Genomic DNA, 12,836 nt, shown 5'->3' with positions numbered 1-12,836 from the left:
TGGGGGAATTAGCTGACCCCTTTGTTGTGAATGCATGGCAGCCCACCTTCTTCCTTTGCCCAGCCCTGCTTCCTTCATGTCCCCACAAGTGTCTATCCCAAGAGACCTCTCCAGTAAACTTCCATCACGCTAATCTCCATCTCAGAGTCAGCTTCCTGGGGAACCTAGCTGGCCTAATGATACGGGTTTCTCTCTTTTTCTTAGGCAGAAGCTCCTCCTGGAGTAGATACAGATCTTATTGATGTTGGATTCACAGATGATGTGAAGAAAGGGGGCCCTGGAAGAGGAGGTGGGGGCGGATTCACAGCACCAGCTGGTGGACCTGATGGAACAGTGCCAATGCCCATGCCCATGCCAATGCCATCTCCAAACACTCCTTTCTCATACCCTCTTCCAAAGGGACCAGTAAGTACAGATACAAATAAATATGGATACAAACTCTAGAAAATGTTCCAGAAGATGACAAGTTGGCTCTGTGGATACTCAGGAATTGTAGGTTATCAAGATGATTTAGCAGTAAGAATATTTGGTATTAGTTTATTGATCATATTGTGGAAAAAATAGCATTGGGATTTGGAGAAAGTCTTTTGGTTCACCTATAGGTAACGAAGTGGGAAAATCTAGAGAGATGGTACTAGAAAAACTCCTTTTCATGTGGGTTTCTTGAACCTTTGGGACTTGTAGGTATACTAGTAGCTTTTTCCAAAAATGAATAACCAATACTTATTACCAGGTCTGCCTCCTTTGTAGACAAGAAGATGAAAGTCATTGCTAGTAAGAAAGTCTGGGGACTTCCCTGGCAGTCCAGTGGTTAAGACTCCATGCTTCCACTGCATGGGGCGTGAGTTCGATCCCTGCTCAGGGGACTAAGATCCCACGTGTTGTGCAGTGCAGTCATCTCCTCTCCCCCAAAAAAGAAAGTCTGGTAAGAAGCTTCCCTTGTAGACATTGAGGCAATTTAGTAATTTGAAGAATAGCCTTTGGGTACAGATCTTTAAAAATCTGGATTCTTCCTGATCACATGTGGTCCTTTTAGGTACCTTTTTTTCTTTTGGGGCTCTTGAATACATGTATTAAATATATATCTTGAATATATATATGTGTTCAATGTGAATATATTCACATTGAAAAAATAGTTGTATACACACACATATATTTATTTCTCCCTTCCTATTTACACACTTCAGAAATTGCAGATCAGGGGCAATGTCTCTGATGTTGCCTTTCTCCTCTTGCAGTCGGATTTCAATGGATTACCAATGGGAACTTATCAGGCCTTTCCCAATATTCATCCACCTCAGATACCAGCAACTCCCCCATCGTATGAATCTGTAAGTGCCTGAGCCTCTTTTATAAGCAGCAGGAGTGAATCCCATGAAGAGAGAGCAAAATAATGGCCACAGGGAAGGCAAAGTTTTGATCAACTCCTAGTACTGGCATTGCTCTATGCTTTGGATTCTTGCGTTGCTTTAACATTACCCTGGAAACGGGGAGTGGTGGTGGTGGCAGCATTGTTGGTGGCAATGCTTTGTCTGCAGTTAAGCCAGGAATCAGGAAGGAGCTGCAGATCCTGGAAAGTGCTGGTAGGGCACTTGATCAAACTTTTTTTTAGACTAGGCAGAGAATCATATTGAGCTGGTACAGTCTTGGTGCTAGAATAATTAAAATACCAGTTTTATAAATTCTCAACACTGTAAAGGAATAAGAATCAGATTTTTGTCTTAAACAGGTAAGTGTCTAGTAAATTTCAGCCTATAGCATTAATTTTATATTTTAGTCTTATAGTTAAAGCTTGCTATTCTTGTTAATATGGTAATGATGCCTTGAACTGTAGGTGGTTGTAACGGTTTTGGTTCAGAATTAGATGACTTTTCTGCCAGCCTTGTTTCCTCATCTAGGGAGATTGCCCTGTTCCTGAGCTTGCTTAGTGTTCTTTCCTTTGGTTTTTACATTGGGCCTGAATTTTTATGTTTTGGTTTTGCACGCATTGAAGCATTGCCCACAGCTGTTTCTAGGAATGGGGTAGAAGATCTTTGTTAGTGTTTGAGGACTTGGTTCTTGGAGATGAATGCGGTGGTTTAGAATGCTTTCTCGCTGCCTGGAAGGTGAAGGTAACAGATTAAAGAGAGATGTTATGGTGTGGTAAGAATTTTCTTTTTCTCTGCTTGGCAGTTATGAGTTCAACATGGTATCTATCTGGTTGGAAGAAGATCAGGAAAGGAGTATAGGGGGCGGAGCGGCAGTTTCTTTGGAGCAGTTTCTGTTGCTTTTGCTGAGCAGCTTAGCTTTTGCAACACACATGGGCTTATACCATTACTTTCACCAGTGATGCCATTGCTTTCTCCTCTGGTCATGATCTTTGTGTTTCAGGTTGATGACATTAATGCTGATAAGAATGTCTCTTCTGCGCAGATCGTTGGTGAGTCAGAAACCCTCTTGAGAGTTTCTCAGTACTGAAGCCTTTGCTGTTTTCTCATCTCTGTTCCTCCCTCAGATTGGTTTTATGCTTGTGGCATTCTACCCACATGCCCCGTTCTCTCCCCAAATGCAGTATGGTGGAAACAGAACTCAGATTTCCCACTTCCAAAAAGAAAAGATCTTTCGTGGCTCCAAAGAATCTCCCAAGTTCCCTGTTTCTGTTGGTGGTATCATTATTCTTTTTCACCTTGTAGTTTTCAGTCATCCTCAAGTTCGGTATGTTCCTGCTGCTTCCATTTCCACTGTGCCTGGAAATACCAATTTTTAAAAAAAATTTGGGCATTAAAGAGGGGGAAACAGACATAAATCATAAGTGTATAGCTCAGTGACATTTCACAAAGCAAGCATGCTCATGTAGCCATTCAATGCTCATGTAGCCATTCACTGAAAAATTAAAACACTACCAGCACTCCAGAAACCCAGAGGGGAATATTTTTAAAAATTGGGACAGTTTCATTGAGGTATAATTTACATACAAAAAATGCACAGAAGTGTATATTGTGATGAGTTTTGATGTGTATCTCCACACACATACATTATGTAACCACCACCTCAGTAAAGATACAAAACATTTCTATCACCCCAGAAAGTTACCTTGTGTTCCTTTCTAGTCAGTTCCATCCCAGAGGCAAGCACTGTTCTTATTTCCTAAAACTATGGTTTACCTTGCCTGTTCTAGAACTTGGATACAAATGGAAACATACAGTAGGTAGAGAGGGCGATGATTTTAACTTGTAAGATACAAAACGGAAGACTAGAAATACAGATCACATTCTATTACATCAAACGGTATGGATGTTAACATTCCATGTAAAATTTTTTCCCCATAAGCCTTAAAGAGTAGCTCATCCCAATAGAATTCTAGTACCATTTCTTGGACTTTGTTATGGGAGTAGACCATACAGTCCATTTAAATGAATGCTGTGTACCTAAGCCCCATGCACCACACTTTGACTTTCCTTTAAACTTTTTCTCACTGTAGGGAAGTAAAACATATATTCAACCATAATTAGAAAACGTAGCTGTTAATTGTCCTGAAAATTTTATTGACCTTTAGAATTATTTTTTAGAAAACAATGTTTTCTCCAGTATTTTGATTATTTTATTGTTTCTGCCGGGGGATTGTGGGGTTTGAGGATCTGAGCCACTGGCATTTTTAACACTGTGCTCCTGACTCTAATTTAATTAGGTCCTGGCCCCAAGCCAGAAGCTTCTGCAAAGCCCCCTTCCAGACCCATGGATAACACCCATGACAGCTTTGTACTGCCAGAATTGCCATCTGTGCCAGACACACTACCAACTGCATCTGCTGGTGCCAGCACCTCAGCCTCTGAAGACATTGACTTTGATGATCTTTCCCGGAGATTTGAAGAGCTGAAAAAGAAAACATAGGCTTCCTAAACCAGGCAAGGTCCAAGTTCTGGGAATTGAGACTGAGCAGTTTCTCCTTGTAACAAAGAATCTCCATGAAATTCTGCTTCATCTGTTAACCATCACTGAGTACACTCTTCCTCTGGGCTCTCTTCCTGCTCTCTTCCACACTCTGCTGCTTTCCGGTTCTCCATTGCTCCTGAGAGACTAACAGCTGGAGATGGTGAGGTTGGAGCAGCTGTGGCTCCTGGCAGCCTTGCTTGTCCGTTTCCTGTCAGTGTGACCCCATTTCTCTCCTTCCTGTCCCACCATCCCTCCACAGGGGAGGGAGTGAGACGGGGAGAGCTGTCAAAGATGGCCGGATGGTGGAGGAGAGTACTTCATGAAGTGTCTCAGCTCTGTGCTGAGGTTCTAGACTTAGAAACAAACCCCTCCATACAGAGGGACTGGTGGTGAGTGAGATTCAAGGCCAAGTTGTCTATTTTCTTGCTCTAATATGAATAGGAGAGAGAAAATGGCTCAGGAAGCCATTGTAACAATTCTTAGAAGCTGGGTCTTCTCATTGACATATACACTACTCCTTGCTGCAGGGCACTGTTCCACCTGGATCCAGTTGCAAACTTTGGAAAGTTGAAGGCCTCTCTTAGTTCTACTGGATTCTCAGGGAGCCCTCTGTGGCCTTTTGCTTTGAGTGCTGTGTTTCCCTTTTAATAGAGGGCAGCACTGTATATAAATTCCTGTTTTTCCCCATGGCATGTTCTGTTGGATTGCATTGCTGGCCACATACTGGGCAGAAGTCACCATTCAAGGCTAAGGTGGGCTTCCAGTAGCCTTAATAGAAATATTCAAGTCTCTTGAGTAGTGAGCTGGAAAGCCTACAGGTGAAGAGGGGTTCCTGTTTTCATTTGAAAACGTTATGATCAAGAGAACCTTTAAAAAGCTGATCTCAGATAAATTTTTGGTGTCTATGTGGCTGTAGGTGTTTTGCTCCTTCCCTTGACGGATGAGACTCTTACTGCTTTGCCCCCTAGCTAAGGCCAGCCTTCCCCACAGGGACGGCTTTGGGATCGGAAAATAAGACTTCGGCTTCTGTGTGGTGTATCTGTACACACTTGTTTCAAGCAACTTTTCTTTAATGTTTTTGATTGATTGATTTGTATGTCGTGGCTCAGTAGCTGCTAATAAAGTTAAAAATTTTGTGCCCCGCTTTCTCCATTGTTTTGGTCAAATGACGAGGGGCAAGATTTTAGTGGAGAGTATTTAAGCAAGTGACCCATACTGGGCACAAGCCAGACCTTATTGGCTCCCTGGGTAATGTGGATGGATGCCTGGGGAGTTAGGGGCCCATTTCGATCTCAGTATTTAAGCCCAGATTGTTACCTGTGAGTTGGCTTGGTTACTTCTCTGTGACAGGGCTACCCCTTAGCCAGATCTCATGCTTGTATCTTTAATTAAAGTTGCAGTGAGCTTACTTCTGACTCATATTTCCCAGTCATCCTGGAACATGAATGATGTTACTTGGTGTTTGTTTGGCAGCAGAGCTTGTTTATCCTGCACCACTCTTGCAGTGTTAACCCTCTGATAGTGTCAAGTTCCATAAACATAAGAATCTGCAGCCAAGGGGATTGATTCTTCACTGACTAACAAAATTAACTAAGTATATTATAAACATCTATAATTTTCTAAAGTACACCATGCAATGATCAGTATTAATATACTAAGAATAAGCCAAGCGAGGAGGTAACAGGATTAATCTTTTGAAACTTCATTTGTCAGTGGCCATTGCTGTTATAGCTGTTTGCTTACTTACATGTGTTCTGGTGCCACTGTTTTCCTAACAAGCTTGAGAGCTTCAGTAGCAGCATATCCATCAGTGCAGCTTCTTTCTGAGTCTGTTGGAAGACAAAAAGAAAACCAAGGAAATTGAAATTGCTGCTAATGGTGGAGGAAAAAAGTACCAAAGATATATTTTTTAAAAAGTAGATATAAAGTGTAAAGATACTGTTTCCTTTAATGGTTTACTGTCAGGCCTTGGAGTGTTTCTGCTACTTAACAGTGGCGGGCCAGCTATTTATAGGACAGTGGATGTAGAACATAATGTACTTTTGGTAAATTGGGTTTCCTAGGAAAATGGTTGGCAGAGCTGTGGAGACTAATAAAGGGAGTATGCTGATACTGTGCGTTATGTCTGTAATCTTAAGAGCAGCTAAAATTGAGCTTTTCCAGTGATAAAATCATGATACGGTTTATATTTCAATTACTGAGTCAGAGTTACTTAGCTTAAAGGACTTTTTTTCTTTACCAAAGGCCATTAAAATGGCAGAAACAAAAAGGTTAATGATCACAAGTACCATCAAAACGGCACTGGTTAGGAGGATAAGAAAGGAGCCCAGAACTGGGTTTAAAGCAATAACCTGGAAAGACAATAGGACACTTCGAGTTTAAACACTGAGCGTTTAATATCTACTTTAAAAATGTAAGATATATGCTAACATTTGGGATATATTCACATGAGGAAACACTTATGTCTGGTGGAAACTAGAAAAGCAAAAATATTAAAAAGGAAAATTCTTTTGAGTGGACAGAAAAGCAAGAGTGACTGACTCTAAGAGTGTAAATAATTGTGCCTTCAGGGCTTTCACAAGAAGAAAACAGGTGAGTTGTAATGGAATTATAAGTGACTCAAAGCCCTTGTGAGTTGTTGGCAATTCCGGAAAATATTTCTAAACATGGAAGCTTCAAGGAATAGCAAAAGTGTGTTGAAAGAATACATAGATACCAGCAGTGATAATGAAAACTGTCTCTGCCGTTCCAAGCACTTTCTACTCTGAACATAGGAGCATTCCAATGCAGTTTAAAAGGTTAGCCATAGAAAACTGGCTTTCAATGCTTTTTTTAGATTTTTTTTTTAATCATTGTCTTTAAAAGTATACTTACTGAGTTTTGCCATTCTTGCCTTTTCAGCACAAAGAGATCTTTCTCAAATGTAGGGCTTACTAGAATGGTTTCCAGTAAAATTTGGTTTCTAAATTCTTTAATTTAGGTGTTCCTTTTAAAAATGATTATTTTCCGTTGGTATTGGCTCATTCATTATTGCCACTGGGCACTGTTTTAAAAAAACACCCAACAACTTAGAGGATGAATACTTGCAATAAATACTATTGTGATGGAAATCTCTGTGACAGAGATATTATAATGGCTGCCAGCTTATATCTACTTATTTTAAAAGAGCTTAATCATAACTCCAGGTCAACCAAACAGTTTGGGCAAACGCTGAGTTTGTGATGCAAGACTATTCCCAGTAAGTATACTCCATTTTCCCTTTTAAGTCAAAAAGTAGGTGTCGGTAAAAGTTTATTATGATTGTTACTTCTTTAAGAGCTTTAGTATATAAAGTGTTCCAGGGGTGAGGACTTCATTCCCTAGTGATTGGGGCTGGAACCACAACAAAAGAGTCCACCCAAAATAGCAGTTATGTTAATCTTTCTTAGATTTTAGGAAGGTGGTGGTAACTTTCCACGTTAGAAACTATGTTAATTTACCCATTTTAATTAGTAACCTTTGATTTCTAGAGTATCAGAATGATGAGCTTTGATGAAAATCTTGCCAGTTTCACTAATTTGAATTGCAGTTTTTTTCTTACCAAATCTATATATGCTAGTGTTTGGGACCCAAAACCTCACCTGGGTTTCCTACTTTATTTTTTATGTTGAGTAGAAAGGGATTTGTGTAGGTAGTTCCTGGGAGAAAATAACAGCCTCTCTGAAATTAGTATTTATAAACAGAAGTAACTGCAATTCTTTCTGGAGTTGTACCTCCCTAATTTTTCTTTAAAGTCACTTCCAATTGTACCCTTCAAAGGGCCGTTGAGGGCCTCCCTGGTGGCGCAAGTGGTTGAGAGTCCGCCTGCCGATGCAGGGGATACGGGTTCGTGCCCCGGTCTGGGAGGATCCCATATGCCGCGGAGCGGCTGGGCCCGTGAGCCATGGCCGCTGAGCCTGCGCGTCCGGAGCCTGTGCTCCGCAACGGGGGAGGCCACAACAGTGAGAGGCCCGCATACCGCAAAAAAAAAAAAAAAAGGGCCGTTGAGAAAGCAGCAGCAATCATGTTTATCTGGCCAGGTATGAAAACACAAGTTCAGGCCTAGTGTCTTTGGCAGTAAGATTAAGGATAGAAGAAGTGAGAAAGGTGGGACTATGTCCTTAGGAAAGGAAGGATTTCTGAAGGTAACAGCCACTCAAAAGCTATACAGTATCTATAGGTAATACCATAAAATAATGGCAAAGGAACTAAGTTTCTCCCTTTTCCAGTATGCAGTGGTACAGTAGGGGCTGCTTTTGTAAGCAATTCTCCCCTTGTTTGATACATTAAACCAAATAGAATTCTGCAGGGAAACCAGGAATAGGGTTTTTACCTCCTTGTGATGAGAGATTCCCATCAGGAGACCAACAACAGTCACTGCTGAACTGAGAAAAGTTCAGTAGTCAGAGATGCTCCATCCAAGCAGCAGGTTAAACTGAAAAAGAGAGAACTGTCAGATGGGGGTGGAGAGCAGTAGAGGGGACTACACTTCTTTGGGTCCTGAGGTGCTTGATAATGGTGAGGTCAAGGTAGAACCAATGGAATGGAAATTAAGGAAGTTCCTTAGTGGCCATTCAAATTGCTATGCCTAAAAACTATATAGAATTCTTCTGTAATTACAGTGTTTTCATATAAATTTGACTTCCATATAGTTCATCCTGTGAACTAAATGTTATCCCCATTTTAGAGATGAAACAAATGTCTTGAGTTTATCATACTGCTAGTTAACTATGGACCTGTACAACTAAAACGAGCTCCACTGTCTTCTCCAAAACTCATCGCCAACTTGAACTGATGGTTTTCCATTTAGTGACCTTTTCTAAGGGAAGCAATGTGATTCCAAGACTACAGCACTCAGGAAAAGACAGACACTAGATGCAGCAAAAGCAGTTCTAAGAGGGAAGTTTATAGCAATAAATGCTTACATTAATAAAAAAGATCTCAAACCTAGCTTTACTGCTCAAGGAACTAGTAAAGAACTGAGCCTAAAGTTACAAGAAGAAATGAAGTAATAAAGATTAGAGCAGAAATAGAGACTAGAAAGACAATAGAAAAAAAAGTTAGCTTTTTTGAACAACAAAAGTGACAAGCCTTTAGCTAGACTAACCAAGAATAAAAAGAGGATTCTAATAAATAAAATTACATAAACGAAAGAGGAGACATTACAACTGATATCACAAAAATACAAAGGATCATAAGAGACCACTAGGAATAATTACACACCAACAAACTGGATAACCTAGAAAAAATGGATAAATTCCTAGAAACATACAACTGAATAATGAATAAACAGAAAACCTGAACATATGAAGTATAAGTAAGGAGACTGAAGCAGTAATCAAAAACCTCTCAACAAAGAAAAGCCCAGGATCAGATAGCTTCATGGGTGAACATTTAAACCATAAAATTCTCGGACTTCCCTGGTGGTCCAGTGGTTAGGACTCTGTATTTCCACTGCAGGGGGGTGTGGGTTCGATCCCTGGTCAAGAAACTAAGATGCCATGTAAGTCAATAAATGTGATACACCATATTAAAAGAATGAAGGATTAAAAACGTATGATCTCCACTGTACAGATATACAATGGAATATTAGCCATAAAAAGAAACGAAATTGAGTTATTTGTAGTGAGGTGGATGGACCTAGAGTCTGTCATACAGAGTGAAGTAAGTCAGAAAGAGAAAAACAAATACCATATGCTAACACATATATATGGAATCTAAAAAAAAAAAGGTCATGAAGAACCTAGGGGTAAGACAGGAATAAAGACACAGACCTACTAGAGAATGGACTTGAGGATATGGGGAGGGGGAAGGGTAAGCTGTGACAAAGTGAGAGAGTGGCATGGACATATATACACTACCAAACGTAAAATAGGTATCTAGTGGGAAGCAGCCGCATAGCACAGGAAGATCAGCTCAGTGCTTTGTGACCACCTAGAGGGGTGGGATAGGGAGGGTGGAAGGGAGGGAGAGGCAAGAGGGAAGAGATATGGGAACATATGTATATATATAACTGATTCACTTTTTTATAAAGCAGAAACTAGCATTTCTGAATGCACCATAGAAACACGCACCATTGTAAAGCAATTGTACTCCAATAAAGATGTTAAAAAAACAAAACAAAACAAAAAACATCTCAACAGATGCAGAAAGAGCATTCAACAAAATTTAACAACCTTTAATGATAAAAACTCACAACAAATTAGGCAAGAAGGAATGTACTTCAACATAATAAAGGCCATATATGTCAAGCTCACAGCTTAACATCATACTCAATTGTGAAAAGCTAAAAGCTCTTCCTCTAAGATAAGGAACAAGACAAGGATGCCAACTCTCACCACATCTATTCAACACAGTACTGGAAGTCCTTGCCAGAGAAGTTAGGTAAGAAAAATAAAAGGCATCCAAATAAGAAAGGAGGAAGTAAAACTGTCTTTGCAGATGACATGGTCTTATATATAGAAACCCTAAAGACTCCACCAAAAACCTGTTAAAAAAATGAATTCAGTAACGCTACAGAATAAAAAATCAAAATACAAAAATCAGTTGCATTTTGTTACACTAACAACTAGCTGAAAAAGAAATTAAGAAAACAATCTCATTTACAATAACATCAAAAAGAATAATACACTTAGGAATAAATTTAACCGAGGTGAAAAATCTGTCCAATGAAAACTGTAAGAGATTGATGAAAGATACGAAAAAGACAAAAGTAAATGGGAAGATTTCCCACATTCATGGATTGGAAGAGTTAATACTGTTAAAATGTCCATACTACACAAAGTGATCTACAGATTCAATGCAATCTCTATCAAAATTCCAGTGGCATTTTCCCCAGAAATAGAGAAAATCCTAAAATTTGTATGGAACCACAAAAATACCATGAATAGCCAAAATAATCTTGAGAAAGATGAACAAAGCTGGAAGCATCACACTTCCTGATTTCAAACTATATTGCAAAACTATAGTAATCAAAATACTATGGTACTGGGATAAAAACAGATACATAGAACAATGGAACTGAATAGAGAACCCAGAATTAAAACCACACCCATAGATTCGGCCAACTAATCTATGACAAGGGTGCCAAGAATACACAATGGGGCTAGTCTCTTCAACAAATAATGCTAGGAAAACTGGATTTCCACATGCAAAAGAATGCAGTTGGACACTTTGATTTTGCCATATTCAAAAAATCAACTCCAAATGGATTAACAACTTAAACCTCAGACCTGAAACTGCAAAATTCCTATGAGAAAACAGAAAAAGCTTCTAGACACTGGTCTTGGCAGTTTTTTGGATATGACGCTAAATGCACAGGCAACAAAAGCTAAAACAAGTGGGACTACATCAAACTAAAAAGTTTCTGCACAGCAAAGGAAACAGTAAACAAAATGAAAAGGCAGCCTATGAAATGGGAGAAAATATTTGCAAACTATGTATATGATAAGGGGTTAAAATCCAAAATCCATAAAGAACTCATACAACTCAATACCAAAAAAAAAAAAAGTCATCCTGATTAAAAAATGGGCAAAGGACCTGAATACACATTTTTCTAAAGAAATACAATGACCAACAGGTATATGTACAAATCACTAATCATCAAGGAAATAACAAACCGAAACTGCAATGTGATACCACCTCACGACTGTTAGGATGGCTATTATCAAGAAGACAAGAAATAACAAATGTTGGTGAGGGTTTGGAGAAAGGAGCCCTGTTGGTGGGAATGTAAATTGGTACAGCCATTATGGAAAACAGCATGGAGGTTCCTCAGAAAATTAAAAACAGAGCTACTAGATGATCCAGTAATCCTACTACTGGCTATATATTGAAAGGAAATGAAATTAGCATCTTGAAGAGATATCTGCACTCCCATGTTCATAGCAGGATTATTCACAAAAGTGAAGTTATCAAATAAGCCAAACAAAGAAACATGTATGATCTCTTACAAGTGCAGTTTTAAAAAGTCAAACTTACAGAACCAGAGGGTAGAATGGTGGTAACCAGGGGCTGGGGTGGGGAGGGGGATGGGTGGATGTCAGTCAGAGTATACAAACTTTTAGTTTTAAAATCAGTAAGTCCTGGAGATCTAATGTATAGCATGATTATAGTTTATAGATTATAGTTAATAGTAATATATTGTATACTTGAAATTTGCTTAGAGAATAAGCGTTCTTATCAAAACATGTAACCATGTGAGGTGATGGATATGTTAATGAGTTTGATTGTGGTAAACATTTCACAATATATTCATATATCAAAACATCACATTATACCTTAAATATATACAATTTTAATTTCTCCATTGTACCTCAATAAAGCTGGGGAGAAAAGAGAATCAACCTAAAAACTATTAACAAAAAAATTCAGCAAGCTGGCTGGGTACTAAATATAATAAAATCAATAGCCTTCATATATTCAAACAATATTTACTTAGAAACTATAGTGAAATAAAATCTCATTCACAATAGACCACAAAAGATAAACCTAACAAGAGATGTGTAAGAATTATATGAAGAGAATTTAATATTACTGAGGGATACAAATGCAGATGAGAATAGAAAAAGCATACCACACTCCCAGATAGAACATCATAAGCTACCAATTCCCTAAATTTTTATAAATCCTTATTTTGTTTCTGTATAAATATCTAAATCTCTACAACTGAACAAGCTCTTAATACATAAAAAGCTCCCATTTATCAAAACAAGCAAACAAAACCAAGCAGCCCAGTGAAAAATGGGCAAAAATTATAGAATGACATTCATTCATTCTTTCTCTCAATCAGTATGTATTGAGTGCTCACATACACCAGGTCCTGTTCTAGGTGCTGGGAACACAGCAGTGGACAAGAGTCCCTGTCCACAGAGCATTCATATTTGAGGAGGGAGGGAGACAGGCAA

The 12,836-nt window shown here is 39.0% G+C and overlaps 2 protein-coding genes across 5 annotated transcripts in view; one reads left to right on the top strand and one right to left on the bottom strand.

Moving 5' to 3' along the window:
• IST1 (IST1 factor associated with ESCRT-III) overlaps positions 1–6,022 on the top strand; it is a 37,282-nt gene extending 31,260 nt beyond the window's left edge. For 3 of the 4 annotated variants that reach the window (XM_060085501.1, XM_060085502.1, XM_060085503.1), the window contains exons 7-10: positions 205–405; positions 1,239–1,331; positions 2,371–2,419; positions 3,668–6,022. In XM_060085501.1, the coding sequence (XP_059941484.1) occupies positions 205–405; positions 1,239–1,331; positions 2,371–2,419; positions 3,668–3,870 (546 nt within the window). In that variant the 3' untranslated portion in view covers positions 3,871–6,022. The remainder of the gene's footprint in view (positions 1–204; positions 406–1,238; positions 1,332–2,370; positions 2,420–3,667) is intronic. The other variant, XM_060085505.1, reaches the window with a different exon arrangement.
• Positions 6,023–8,283: 2,261 nt separating this feature from the next.
• Positions 8,284–12,836, bottom strand: part of PKD1L3 (polycystin 1 like 3, transient receptor potential channel interacting) — a 45,204-nt gene continuing 40,651 nt past the window's right edge. Inside the window, 1 exon segment of the mRNA XM_060083176.1 lies at positions 8,284–8,365. Within this exon segment, the coding sequence (XP_059939159.1) occupies positions 8,361–8,365 (5 nt within the window). The 3' untranslated portion in view covers positions 8,284–8,360.

The sequence above is a fragment of the Mesoplodon densirostris genome, chromosome 19, assembly GCF_025265405.1.
Source record: "Mesoplodon densirostris isolate mMesDen1 chromosome 19, mMesDen1 primary haplotype, whole genome shotgun sequence".
Lineage (NCBI taxonomy): Eukaryota > Metazoa > Chordata > Mammalia > Artiodactyla > Ziphiidae > Mesoplodon > Mesoplodon densirostris.
This window is presented reverse-complemented; position numbering and strand designations above follow the sequence as displayed.